Below are 14,685 nucleotides of genomic sequence, written 5' to 3'. Positions count from 1 at the left end.
CAGGTGGAAAATAACAAAAATAATGAACAACCATATACCAGACACATTTTGTGGGGGTGGAGTGGGGAATGGGATCAAAAACGGTGTGGGGGGAGGGAAATGCACGGGATTATGGTGATGGCACATGGGTGACTTGGTGATGGGAATCCCACGGGGATTACAATTGAGATGGAAAAAAAATGTACGAAATGATGTAAAAATAAACTTTTGTAATAAAAAAAATAAAAGAAGCTAAAGCCACTTCCGCATAAGTTCCATCCCAGCCCCATGGTGCAGTAGGCCTCTCCTGCCACGCCCCGCTGATCCCCTCAGCAATGTACTCCCTCATCTGCCTGTTCTGCTCCCCACTCTGTCTCTGGCCAATCCTCTCACCACCCCTGCACCTCTGGCCTGTACCCCAGTTCTGTATGCATAAATAAATAAGTTTTTTAAAATATATATTAAAAACAGACCTACTATATAATCCAGCAACTCCACTCCTTGGTTTTATCCAAAGAATGTACAACACTAATTCAAATATATATGTGCATACCTATACCCATTGCAGCACTATTTACAATAGCTAAATTATAGAATCAACTTAAGGACCCAGTGACAGAAGATTGGACTCAGATGAGGTGCATATACACATGATGAAATACTACTCACTTATAAAAAACAAAATGAAATCTTGCCACTTTCAGTGGATGGAATTGTAGGGGATAATGGGATTGAAACAAGTCAGAAGGAGAAAGACAAATACTAGATAATTTTCCTTATTCATGGAAATAAACAAAACAAAGGAACAGAAAAAGCTAAAGCCAAACAAACCCTCTAAGTATGACTGCAGCATTTAAGCTGCCAGAGAGGAAGGAGAGGATAGGGGAGCCACACCCTCTGGGGAGGGGACCAAATGGATTAAGGTGGAGCATTTTGGGTGTTGTAGAGGTGCTTCAAATACTTCATATGTGCAGATTGTGAATCTTGTCCCCTAAATCATATACAGTGTTATAAACCAATTAACCTGGATTTTTGGAAACTGATGCAGAAAAACATTTTTCAATAAAATCTTGGCTATTCATGGAGAAAAGTTGGGCAATCGGCATCTTTACAGTTACTGAAAAACCTTGAGGTATTTTAAATAAGTTGAACGCTATTTAATGATGTAGCTGTAAAGTGGCCCATGTTTGTAATAAATACAATAAATCATATCATTAAATAAAAAAAAGTGGAGGTGGGGAAACTGAGGCCAGGACCACACCTTTTGCCCTTAGCATGTAGCAACCATCTGTTCCCAAACCAGAAGTCTTCCCCTTGGGACTTATGCCTACCCACTTGGTTTTCAACTGTCACACTTCTTAATCCTATGTTTGAAAAACTTTAAACTCTGAAAAAAGCTGCAAGAGCAGTTTAAGCAGCCATCTGCCTACCTCTGGCCTGCTGTCAGGTTCCAGGAGACACTGTGTCCTATCATCATCCTGTGGTGGGCTGTACGAGGACAGCACTGGCCCCAGATAGGGAGAAAGGTGGTTTTGAGAACTAGGAATCTATGTCCCTCAGGGAATGGGGTATAAATAGGATGGTCCTGCTCACAGGAGGCCAAGATAAGGGAAGTATAGGGTGGTATCAGCTGGGAATCAAGTCAGGTGGGGTACAGCCAGGTTCAGACTCCCTAGTCCAGGGGGAGAAAAAATTGGACCACATGAAAGATCTCCAGGTCCTGTCCCCACCAGCGCTGCTGGCATCCTATGAGTCACCATCTGGGGTTGGCAGAGTCCATAGACTTCAGGGTGGCAGGTACCCAGCCCCTTTTGCCTGGAATTACCCTCTTCTCCTCCCTGTAAATGAAGGCTTCACACCACTAAACATTTGAGACTGCCAGCCTAGCGGTTAGGGCAGTATAAGCAACCACTCACACTTAATGAGAATTGGTGGGTGACAGTCCTAGGCTAGGTCCCAGAGGCACAACAGGGTGGTCTGATGGTAGAGGGGCACTCCCAGGGCCCGGAAGGGCTGTAGACAGTGGGAGGATCAGAGGACTTCCCTCCCCTTGAACCTCAAGACATCCATAGTGGTAGAGCAGGAACTTGTGGGCCCCCAACACGTGGGTTACCCCACAGGGAGGAGATAGGCTCCACACACCTGGCACAGTCACGGGACAAGACTCATGGTTCTCTGGGGATGGGGGCTAAATAATTTCTACTCCCCAGTGGGCATTCCCAACAAGTAGGCACACCTGGAGGGTCGGGCAGTACCACACACTGCCCAAAGACTCCACCTCCCCCACAAGCCAAGTATCTACTGTTCAGGGCATCGGCAGTTTTGATGGGTTTTCATTTAACTTTCTTTTTATTGTAATTACTTTGAAAACTATTAAGTGCGGTTATTAATCATTAAGTAATTACTATCTACTCTTGTATTAATTATCTGGCCATCGGGAGTGTCACCAAGATTTAAAATTTTTAATTGTTAATAATATTTCTCAAACATGAAGGAAGTTTAATACACTTCCATAAATTTCCTCCTGTTCAAGTGAGGCCCGGTGTGCACCCTGTGGCCAAGAAGGGGTCCATCCCAGCAGCCTGGTGTGGGGAAAGACCCTGCCCTTGCCCAGCAATGCCTGGCAGGGCTGGTCCCCCATGAATGTGTCCTGGGCCCTGGACATAACCCAACCCTCTCTCAGCATCTCTGAAGGCCCCTGAAGTCTCCACAGAAGTATGGCCCACTCCTCAGCATCACACCCAACCCCACACCCTCTAACCTCTGAGGTCTATGGCTGGGCAGTGCCCTGTACTAAGGCCTACTGGAAGGCCTGCATCAGGAAACTGTAAGGGGATGCCATGTGTCAGTAGCTACCAATGGCCCTGTTATTCCCAGCCCCTGTCCACCTATTCCCATGTGTCTCCAGAGACCTCAGTGACTGCTCAGCCCCCACTGTATCACCACTTTCCCGGAGCTCTGACTTCAGGCTGTGGTCAGTACACAGTGAGAGCCACTGCTCTGGCCCTCACAGGCTGGCTGTGGGCACAGGATAGTGCTAGAGGCACAGCAGTGCTAGAGGCTGACTGGGTCAGGAAGGGGGGGTCATGTAGCCACAGTGAGTTCGAGCTATAGTGGGCACAAGCTCCTGCTTCTTTCTGCTATTCTCAATGAGGTAATAAGGGTCTCAATGCCAGTGTGTTGCCCCCTCTGACTGGGTAGCACTCTCTGGGCCCTTTAAAGGCATCACCCCATGCTGGTTTCATGGGGTGGTAAACAGCACTGCCAGACCACCTTGCCCTGGGGAAGGTTCTGCAAGAGTGACACAGTTACTTCTGCTGAACACCCTGTTCCAACCCCAAGATGCAACCCCTTGAATACTTGAGCATTCACTGAGTCTAGGAGGGAGAGCAGCTCCAGGCATCCCCAGCTACGGAGAGGCCACAGAGGGGCCTGCAGGCCTGCCCAGTATTGTGCAAAAGGACAAACAGAAGGACTGGGGACTCCTCTGCCTATTTTCCTACCCATTTCGGCTTCCTCTGCCCCAGCTCAGTAGGACCTAAGATGGAGGGGGCACTCATACAGACCCATGAGTGTGGACATTCAACCATCCATGTCCTTCAGGATCAGCAGAGCTGTCTCCCTCCTGCCCTACAATGTCCTCTGCTGGATACCCCTCAGTAGTGGTCAGAAGTGCTGGCAGTTAGTGCCGAGTGATGGCTGGCGTGGGCTAGTCAACACAGTGCTGCAATACAGTCACAGTGACTGTCATGACAGTGCTAGTGGACGTGATGGTGGTAGAGGCAGTGGAGGTGGCAGGAACAGTGGAGGCGATGGTGGAAGTGATGAGGTGAAATGATTGATGGTGGTGGTGATGATGGAGGTGATGTGATGATGGCCATGCGCCCAGTTCACGTGAGTGATGATGAAAATGAATCCCTAGGATCTAGTTTTAGAGACAAGCAGCCACCCACTGGCAACTTCCTGCTTGGTGGCAGGAAGCAGGAAGCAGGAAGAGGGAGAGGCTTACCCAGACCTGTGGGACAGCAGTATGTTCTGAACTCAGAGAGGACATTAATCTTAGTTTAAGATAAATAAGTTCAATTACTGGAAAGGGAAAAACTAAACTAGCATTTACTGCAAGTGAATTAAAATCCCCTTTAAGAATTCTGGGCAGGGCCCTCCCTGGTGGCGCAGTGGGTTAAAGCACAGCACTGAGACACTAAAGCCACTTGCACATGAGTTCGGTCCCCGCCTGCCTGCCCCAGAGGAGATCCACATGGCGCGGCAGACCTCTCCTGACCCGCCCGCTGCTCCCCTCAGCAGTGTACTTCGTCGATCTGCCTGTTCTGCTCCCCACTCTGTCTCTGGTGAATCCTCTCACCCTCCACATCTCTGGCCTATACCCCAGTTCCATATGAATAAATAAATAAATCTTTAAAAAAGAAAAAAAAAAGAATTCTGGGCATCCCTCTTCTGTCAGGGTCCTAACTAGCATGTGTGACCACTTTGTGGGGGCCAGTGTAAGAGAAAGACTGAGGTGACCCTGGATCCCTCCTGAGGTGGACTCCCCCCTGTCCAGGGTTGGCCTCCTCTTCCCTGACCCAGGCCTCCACTATTGCCTAGGCCCTGGCCTATTGTACCTGAGCACCTGGACAGAGTTGCACCCCAGCAAGGAGCTTCTGGCCTGTGACAACGAGCTGTCTCTACGTGGAAAGCAGAGCCCCATCTCCCCTCCCCAAAGCCCAGCACAGCCCAATAGGTCCACAATAGTACCTCCACCGGTCACCCAGAAAGTAGCTCACACATTACAAATACAGTGGGTGCTGAGCAGCAAGGAGCTGCTGTTGTAATTAGTGAGAAACGTGCTGCCTTTGCCAGGGAGGAAAACCCCATCTTGGAAATACTCATCCAGTGCAAGTTCAATTTCACCCACGAGGCCATAAAACCCTTTTCCAATCACCTACTGCTGTTGGCTGCCAGCACCATTAATCCTGGGGATATTATTTAGCCAACTTGGAGAAAAATCAGGCTGAAATCTACAGGGGCCCCCCTCTGCTGTTCTCAGAGGACTTCAGAGTCCATGAATGGCCAATCCAGTCTCCCTGGGCATCTTCAGCAGCCCCAGACTCATGGCATCTTCCTCCCTTCCCCACTGTGGGTAGAAAACTGAACCCACTGAGGATAGGGAGCCTTGCTCAGCCCTGCCTGCCCTCAGCAGCAGACAGCGTCTGTATCCCAAACCCCAAACTGCCTTCCTGGCCTCTATCCTCCCCCTCAAATTGTATCATCTCAGCTTTCCTTTAAAAATCATTTCCTTGATTACCAAGTGTAACAATGAAAACACATAATTGAATCTCCAAGAAATTACCATTTTTATAACTTGCACCTAGTTCCTGAGATAATCACACCAAGAGATGATACTGCCCTTTATCATTGATTCAAGGCCTTGTTAGGAAGAATGCCCTGCAAGCCTCCCATGAGGAGGCTCATGGGGGTTCTGCCTGAAACTCTGATTGAAAGAGCAGCACAGGCCAGAGTGACAGACAGTAGCCTTGTGCTCCGGCAGGTGAGCTGGGCTGGTGGATAAGGTGGGTGACCGGTGGTGAGTCTTAGCCCAGGCTTCCCCAGAAAATCAGCAGGGGGTCAGGTAGAGCAAGCAAGTGAGGCAGGAGCAGCAGTGAGCAGACCAGGTGAAGAGGAAGGAGAGTTACTCACCTGTCCCTGCTGCTAACGAAAATTGAGCCCAGGAAACCAACTGCCCAGGCACGTGGAGGCCTGGGAGCAGCAGCTGCAGTGCCAGCAGGGAGGAGGCATTAGGGGAGCAGTAGTCTGAGCGGTCAGGAAATGTGTAGGCTAGTTTAGTTGGTGGGTCATAGCTAGTGGTGAGCTACCATGCCTCTTGCCGGCTGACTGGTTTGAGTGGGTGGGTGACCTTTGGGATGATGGGAGCTGAAGGCCCACATTGTGGACTGAGCTGGCTGCAAGAGTCTGAAGGCTGTATTCAGCAGGCACAATTCAAACAAAGGATACAACAGTTAGACTAGTCACAAAAGCAAAGTTGTGTGGGTAGGTACAGGCTCTGTCTGGTGTCTTCTCCCTGGAGGACAGAGGGGTGAAGCCCAAAGAGCAATTTCCCTAGGAGGGCCAACCTGGGTCAAAAGCAATAAGCACAGGTCTCCAGGAGTATGGATTTGGAGCTCTGAAGTTCTGGCCTTCTCCTGAGGCCAGAGGCAACTGGATGGGGCAGATTGGGGAGGATAATGGGAGAGGGAACTGGTGGTTTGTATCCCATGACTATGAGCCTACCTCCCACTCCATTGCCCACCTGGTTCCCACCTGCAGCCCTGGGCTTCTCTGGAGACTATGGTAGCAGTGACAGGGTGGATAGCAAGGTGCCTGAGTCCTCCAGTCCTCCAGTATCCCTCCAGCCTTGTGAGGGATATTGCTTCAGTGCTTCATCAGACACTTTCAGTCTGACAGTTTGCCTGAGGACAAAGGTAGGCTCAAATCCTAAATGTCCAGGGTCAAGAGGCTGAGTCCCTATTCTCTCTGACCTGCAGCCTCAGTCCTCAACACAGAAGCCCTATCCACCCCCCCCCCCCAGGCCCTGCTCACTTCCCTCTCACTACTCAGGGCTCACCACACCTTGACCAGACCCATCCTCAGAGATGGAACAGGCTAGCTCACGACCCAGTTTTTAGCCCTCACTCCTGCCCCATATTCTCAAGCTCCATTTCAAAAGGAGAGGACCCGGATCCCTGGCCTGTCCCCAAACAGCAGGGCCTGTGACCCTCTCAGTGACTGATCACTAGGGCCAAAGGATAGAAGTCTTAGGGATTTAAACTCAGGTCTAAAGCATTGCACTAAGACTTGTCCCAAAGCCCCAGTCCCCAGCATTCAAATGTCACCTTGATAAGAATGAAGCAGGGCACCTTCTCTATGGTCACCACCAAAAAGTCATGCCCAGTTGCCCAGCAGAAAATTTGGCCCAGAGCACCAGCCTCTCCCACTTCCATGCCACCTCTGCTGTCATTTTGATGGCCAGAGCAATAACTGGAGGTACGGGCTCTTGTGTGCCCCACACTGCCCCAGTCTCCCTTCTGTTCCTCCTCCATAATCTGCCAGGTGACCAAGAAGCCTATAGTTTCCATCTTGGAGACCGTGCAGGTGATCCATATCCTGACCCCCCCTTGCTGGCCATGTGGGTCCTGGACACCTGAACTTCACTGACTTCAGCACTGCTGCTTCTGCCCCAAGAGGGGCTCCAGCTGAGCCACCTTCTAGCCTAGACCTCACACTCACCCCACCACCATTCCCAGGCAGACAGAAAGCTCATACCAGAGCTGCCCACTGATAAACAGGGTAACACAAGCATCCAGAGCTTCAGGAAAGGTTCCCATACTGAGTCCTGGCACCTCTGGAAGGAGTAGGCATGGAGTCCCTGAAGAGTTTGAGAGTGTCAGTGGGAAAATAATTTAGGGAGGTTCTGACCCCTACTGTCTACAAGTCGCTGCCCTGGGCCCCCATGGAACTACAGATCCAAGTGAGTAGGGGATTTCTCCCCCGCAGTGTCTCTTCCTGGCCAGAATTTTCAGCCTGGATGCACTCAATCCTGACACCTCCTCACTTAGGGGACACCCAGCTGCCCAGGACATGAGGACCCCTGAAGGCTCAACTAGTGTGCAGGGTCACATCGCCATCTGGTGGTAAATCATGGGACCCACTTCTTAGCTGGCTGGGAGAGGGTGGGGATCAGAGCGGCTGGCACCAAGGGATCCTAATGGGATCTGGGACCAGTAGAGGGCTCCACTCCTTGCCCAACCCTCAGGCTCCCCATCCCCTAGGAAACTCCACGTAGAGGCCTGGTGCCCAACCACAAGGCTGGGCCCCAATAGCTCATGGCTGATCCTGTCCACTCCTAGCAAGAATTTGGGGAAGAAAGAGGAAAAAGGAAGGCAGAGCAAGCAAGTGAGCAGGACTCCTGTATTCTGGCCCAAGTAAGGACCTAACAAATGCCAGCATGGTACCAGCCACTGCCTTGCAGCTGTGCTGGCTCCCCAAGCACAGCTAGCAGGGGCAGATGGGCATGGGGGACTGAGTAGGGGTGAACATAACCAGGTGGAATCCTCCTGGGGAAGGGGTGTCTCTTGGCTCAGACAGGGCCGGGCACATTCCATTTCACCCACCCTGGAGGCCAGGGGCCCTGGGAGGCCCAGCGTGGCCACCTCCCTAGCCTGGAGCCACTGATGCCCTAGCTAATGGTAACTTACTGGGCCACACATTCCTTGAGAGGATTTTACTTGACATTGTTACTATTTCTTCAGATCCTTAAATTTAAATGTGAGCAGCAGATGTCAGAGAGTACCAGGAAGAGAGACAAATGGCCTCCCGTGGTCTATGTCCTGTGATATTTGGGAACAGAGGACACAGGGGCATGGCAACTAGTGTCCCCTCTGAACTCTGGCCTCTGAATTCCCATTCCTTCCCTAGGGGCAATCTGTGGGCCTCTTCCTTTGTCCTTCACTTGTCCTCATTCCCAGGGCCACCTGAGCCCATCCTCAGTCCTTCAGGGCTTTCCGCATAGGCTGTGGTTGGCTGGGGAGCCCCTAGTACTCAGCAGCAGGTGAGCCTGTCCTCTGGCCCTGGGATGTGGTGATTATTCATCAGGCCATCCCAACCTCACCCAACCATGCTAGTGGGCCCACCATCCAGGCTATGAGTCAAGGGATGCCTCCAAGCCACCTCTGCACTCCACAAGCCCCAGCAAGGTCAGCCTGTGGCTGTCACACAGAGCAAAGGACAACTCACCTGCCAGGCTCTGAGAGGACAGTCAAGGCCACGATTCACCTGAAGCCGCAGATTAGGTGGTCATTTCTAGCCAGGGCTCTTCCAGAAAGTCTGAAGGGCCTGGAGGACATACAGGGTGACTATAAGGGCTGGAGGGAGGAACCAGGTGAGAGGGCCACAGAGGTGAGGCTCTACCCAAGGGAGTATGGCCGGTCCACCTGCTCTATTGAAATTAACACAGGGTGCTAAATGCCCAGGTTCACTGGGTGAGTCCTGGCAGAACCTGGTCCCAACCCAACCCTTACAGGTTACAGGTTCCTTGAAGCCATTAGGCATCATGGAAACTTGGGCAGGAAACTGCTGCCATGGCAACTGGTATCCAGGGAGGCGTGAGCTGCCTGGCAACAGAGGCTGTGGCCTGGCCTCCCTTGAATGCTCTCAAGCCAGGTTTTCCACTCACCTGGCCAGGAATTCCAAGGGGATACATGCTCACATTCACCCCAATCCAGACCACTGATTTGCAAGATGCCTTGCATATGCATATCTGTCCCTATTCAGAATAATTACACCAAGATAGGGGTACAAGAGCCCTCTCCCCCTAGAGACCCCACCCCTAGGGGTGTTCTCAAATTCAGGGCCACATTACAAGGACCACTGGGAGGGGATGCAACCGAGTGTGAGGTTCCACAGCAGAAGGGAGTCCCCCTGGGATCTCTAATAAAAAATGCCAGAGGGGGCAGAGGCTCCCAGAGGGGCAGGGTACCCCAGTGCCTTCTTGCCTTACAGGCTGGCCTGGACACCTAGAGTGAAACATGTGGACCTTATGCCAGACACTTGGACTCTCAGGTCACCTCAGCCAGTCATCTAGCTTGGTCCCACCAACCCCCACCCCAGCCCTCTCAGCAACTACCTTCCACATGGGATTTTGGCTTGAACTCTGCAACACAGATACTATCGTGGGTAAGATAAGCTCTCTCTCCTCTCCTCTCCCTTGTCTCACCCTCTGTAAATAACTATATAAATTCTGTTCTTGTTTCTCCCTGTGTGTCTGTTTTTTGAGTCAAGTCCTGTAGTCATTAGTGAGAGGGTGAGGCAGGTGACCAGATTACCCCAGATGTCCTCCGCGTTTGCTGAGGTTCAAGACCACTCCAAATTTAGCAACTGAAGCTACTGTGCTTTGCCTGGTACATGGTGGCTCTGCAAGTCTCTCTGGTCTTGTCAACCCACTTCAGGCAGTAGGGGGAATGGATGGGCTGGGGTGACAGAAACATGTCCTCTCCTGAAACATGTCAAAGAACAGTGCCCAGTAGAGGACAGGTCACTATGTGTTCTCACCTGTGCACAATTGCAGGACCACTCAGGCCAGGGGACACCAAGAATGGAGTTTATGTAACAAATGGGAATCAGGGTTTTTCAGGCCACAAGTGGTTGGTTATCTCACCCCAAATAGTGTCCACAGTGTCAGGATGGACAGCACTGAATGGTTGATAGCTCTCAAAAGTGACCCAGACACAGCGTGCCCATCACTCTGTCATCAGTGTTACAGCCCTTTGTGAGTTATGGTCCACACCGACAAGAAACACCTCTTGGAGACAGCAGGCTGGCGCTTCTATCCTGTGCTCCTTTCAGGTTGAAGGCAAGTAAAGTAGCCTGGTCACAGCAAAGCTCTTTGAGTTCTCTTCTTTCTTTGGAGAATTACTGCTGGATGCTTTTTTCTGCTTTCCGCTTTGTTTCTTCTTCCTTCTTCAGGAGCCAAGAACAGAATGGGAGTCCCAAGTTGGCTCCCACCATGTCTTATATCCTCTTTCAGGGTCCCCCATCCTACTTGACACCTGCCTGATTGGACCATTTTCAATTACAAGTGACTAACTGAACCATTTTAGTCAGTCTCTCTGGTGCTAAATAATTGTCTAGCAAGCTGATGAACATGATTGGTTTGTTTTGCTTGAACTCATTAGTTCATTCTATGATCCAGGTGCCAAATATAAAAAAGCTATGCCCAGCCACCATCAAACCCTACCAACACCAAGCCTCTGTGTAGCCACCCTGGAAGCAGCACTATGGGCAGCCAACAGGAAACTCCCCCTCTGGCTTTGCACTCAAACCAGGCTGGCACCCCGGGGAGGGTATGCCCACAGGTGGCAACTTCTGGACCCAGTGAGGAGAATGCCACTGCTTTTCCAACAGCTCCGCTGCTTAGACACTGGTACTGCCCCTCAGCCCACACTAAGGGACTGTGTGTCCACTCCTGACCTCAAATTCTAAGCAAGGTTACTCCTCCCCCATGGCAGGGGAACCCAGAGCAGTTAGAGAGGTCAAGGCCTAATATGTGCAACTTCTTCATCTTCTCCTTCCATATTGGCAAAAATCCTTTGGCAAGAGTGAATCCCCAAGGCAGCCCCTTGGGTAAAGAGAGGAACCCTAGTTGTGAAGAGAGCAAAATCATATTGAAGAAGAGCAAGAAATTAAGAGAGAAGAGATTTATGACTGTTTCTACCACACAGGACTCATGTGCCTCCACAGAACAAAGGAGAGAACTGAGAAAGAGAAAGACATGGAAACAGGGACCCTAAGACCAGTGGTAGGAGTATGGATAAGGGTCAGCATGGTAGAATGCTGGAAGGGAGAAAAGAGAAACAAGTCTGATTAGAATCTGACTAATATCATTTGGACATTCTTAACAATCACTGAAAAGACCCCTGAAGGGAGAAGAGAAGCATGAATCAGGTTCTATCATTTACTACCACTGTGGTCTTGGGCAAGTGATTGAATGTCTTCATGTCTTAGTTTCCTGAGCATGCCCCCTCCCCCGCACCTACAAGGATAATGAGGGTCCTTTAAGGTCTTATTCAGTAAGTGGTTAAAAAACAAAACAGAACTTTAGAGATCTGTTAGGTCAAAAGGCTGGGCCATAGGATGCTGTCTTTTGTGCCAGTAGAGGTTGAGGGAAGACTCTACTGGACACTGTTTGTGGCTTGGTTTTGCTGTAAATGTACACCTGATTCATCTACTTTACATAATATGAAAATAGTTAAGGGGGCTCACATGAGTGGGATGTGAGCTATGCAGAGGAGAAATGAATGAAGAAAGTCTAAGTACAGTGACATAGTGGGAGAGTCCCCTTAACCCTTGGTCTGGCTATCTCCTGGCCCATTATGACCTCCTTAGCTGTACCCAGTCCTTTGTGACAGGTGCCACTGAGGTGGCCCTGTGAGCTATGACACCAGAGAGCCCTGAGTAAGAGGGTGGCAGGTGGAGCCAGGCCAGAGCCTGGACCTGGGGTCAGGAAGGGGTCACAGGGAGGGATGGAGGGGCCGAAAACCCTGGGCCCCTGTGGCCACTCCCACCCCCAGTGCCCCCAACCCCCAGCTTCAAGCAGCCATGGAGGATGCCTGGATCCGCCCTGCCAGGGCTTTGTCAGGTGGCCCTGTCTGGTACCTCTTTCCTCCACTCACTCGATGGAGTCAACCAGGCCTTTCCCAGGGGCTGGAGGTGGGGGACCACGGGCTAGAGGTGGGGGACCCAGAGTTGGGGGTGAGGTGCCTGGGAATTTTATTTCAAGTGACAAGGTAGAGATGCAGCATCAGAGACCAAAAGACCCAGCAGGGGCAAGGCAGGCACAAATGGAGCCAGGGTTGGGGTGGGGCTGGCCCCTGCACTCAGGACGAGAGCAGGGGGCCCCCAGGCAGGAGGTGCCCCCCAGCTCAGGGTCTAGACCCTGCCCAGGCTCACCCCTGACCCCGGGAGCAGGGACCCCGGCCTCATCCAGGGCAGCTCCCTCCCAGCTCCAGAGCATACCCCTGGGACCTGCAGAGCAGTCCTTCTTGCAATTGGAACAGGAGAACCAGAATCTGGTGAGTTAGGCACTGCTCTGGGCTGAGCCCATCTTTAATGGGCTCCAAGGCCCCAAACCCTCCCCTCTAGCCTGAAGCATTCTTCCCAGTGCCTCTGCTGTCCAAGATGTGACAGTGACAGGTGGTCCCATCTCTTTGCCTCAACCCCAGAAAAGGCAAAACCAGGACCTGCGGGAGCAGCTGGGAGCCCTCCTGGGGCCAGGGCAACAGTTCCTGCCCCTGTGCCCAGAGCACTCGAGCTGCACAGCCCTGGCCTGGGTAAGTGTGTGGCAGAGACTCAGCCCGCACAGGGCTTTGGGGAGCCAACTGGAGCAACCCTATGACAGCACACACTCCATCCCCACCCCTTCTCCCAAGCAGTCCAGGTCCACTGACCGCCCCCTGACCCTGGGCTGACCCCAGGCTCTTTCACAGTCCCCCAAACCAAGCAGCGCCCAGCCCCTGGAGGACAGAGCACCTTTGCAGCTGCTGCGGCAAGAGCTGTGCCAGGGGGAGGAGTCCTTCGTGCAGCAATCGCAGGTGGGCCCAGGAGCTGTGCCAGGGAGGGTCCTAGCACCGAAGACCCTGCCCATGTCCACACTGTACCGCTCCCACCCCACCCCACCCCAGAATGAACTGCAGCAGATCCGGTTGTCCTTTGAGAGGAAGAAGATGGCCATCACTGAGGTGCCTTCTTGGCAGAGTGGGAGGGGAAGAGGGGGGATCCACCTGGTCGGGCACATCCACAAGGCTTACTCCATGGGGCACACATGACCCAGCCTCCCCCTCCCACCAGGTGTGGGATGGTGTGGCGGAGGTACACATGGCCCTGAACAACCAGGCCACTGGCCTCCTGGTAGGTTCCCAAAGGGCGTGGAGGAGGGGACCTCCAGGGAACAGGGTGGAGGGAAGGATGGTGAGCCGCAAAAGGAGGCGGCAGGATAGTCAGGAGTAGAGGACCTATTTCACCTCTGCTCCCCAGAACCTCAAGAAAGACATCCGGGGAGTGCTAGACCAAATGGAAGACATCCAGCTGGAGATTCTAGGGTGATGTGTGGGATCAGGGGCCTGGAGAGCCTGGCTGAGCCAGGACCAGGGCGAGTGTCCTGCTCAGGTGGGGTGGACCAATGCTTGACCCCTCCCCAGTTCCACAGCACCATACCAGAGGGTGGTGTCAGGCTGGGGCAGGGGGCATTCATGCCCTGACTATATGCCCCCTACCCAGGGAGCGTGCCCAGTGCCGTACCCAGGCCAGGAAGGAGCAGATGGCATGCATAGTGGTAAGCCCCTAACCCCTCACTCGGGAAGGGGAAGAGGGCTTGAGTGGAAAAGGTAGGAGCCCCACCCGAGTCAGGTGACCAGAGTCATTCTGAAGATATGGTGGTGGGTACCTGTGCTCAGGAGGGGAGGGGGACAGGAAGTTAGCACTGAGACCCCGGGAGAAGGCGCTGACCCTGCCCCGCTCCTGCAGAAGGCAAGGCCAAAACTGGGATGTCCTGAAAGCCTCAAAGGCCAACTCTGGTAAGTGGCAGTGCACATGGGCAAAGCCCAGTCCCCTAGGGCCATCTCTATGGGCGCCCCCCCACCCCTTGACCGCCGCCGCCCGCAGGCTGCTGGCCCTGAGGCTGCTGCTGGGCGCCCTGCTGGCCTGCACCGCCGCCTATGTGTACGTGGTGGACCCTGCGCCCTTCGAGGGGCTGGTGCCGCCCCTGCTGAGCCGCGCCGCAGTCTGGAAGCTCCGGGCCCTCCTGGGCCCATTCCTGCACCTCGAGGTGGACGACTTCCTGCCCTTCTAGGCCGGAGGCCCAGCGGCCCCAGCGAGGAGGAGGCCAGGCAGCCGGCGCTGCCCCGGGTGCCCAGCGGCCACACCGGCCTTCACCCATGGCACTGCTGTGCACCGTTCCCGCCAGGAGCCGTGGAGAAGGGTGGAGGCGGGGTCTGTCCTGAGGGCTGGGCCTGCTGCTGGACATATAGTCATGACATACCCTGAGAGTGAGTTTGTTTCTATGGAAATGGAAGGGTGGGGGAAGCTTGAGGTCTCCTGAAACCCACCTCACAGTGGGGGTCCCTCACAGTGGCACACCCAATGGTTCCCCATGCCCCA

At 53.0% G+C, this 14,685-nt stretch overlaps 1 protein-coding gene across 1 annotated transcript; it reads left to right on the top strand.

Annotated features, from left to right (window-relative positions):
* Positions 1-13,253: 13,253 nt before the first annotated feature.
* LOC105854537 lies at positions 13,254-14,377 on the top strand. Its single transcript, XM_012734223.1, has 6 exons — positions 13,254-13,268; positions 13,378-13,437; positions 13,564-13,628; positions 13,807-13,861; positions 14,053-14,102; positions 14,191-14,377. The coding sequence occupies exons 1-6, from the start codon at positions 13,254-13,256 to the stop codon at positions 14,375-14,377; spliced, it is 432 nt and encodes a 143-aa protein (XP_012589677.1).
* The last annotated feature ends 308 nt before the right edge of the window (positions 14,378-14,685 follow it).

This window comes from Condylura cristata, unplaced genomic scaffold, assembly GCF_000260355.1.
Source record: "Condylura cristata isolate star-nosed mole 26May11 unplaced genomic scaffold, ConCri1.0 scaffold00051, whole genome shotgun sequence".
In the NCBI taxonomy this organism is placed as follows: Eukaryota; Metazoa; Chordata; class Mammalia; order Eulipotyphla; family Talpidae; genus Condylura; species Condylura cristata.
This window is presented reverse-complemented; position numbering and strand designations above follow the sequence as displayed.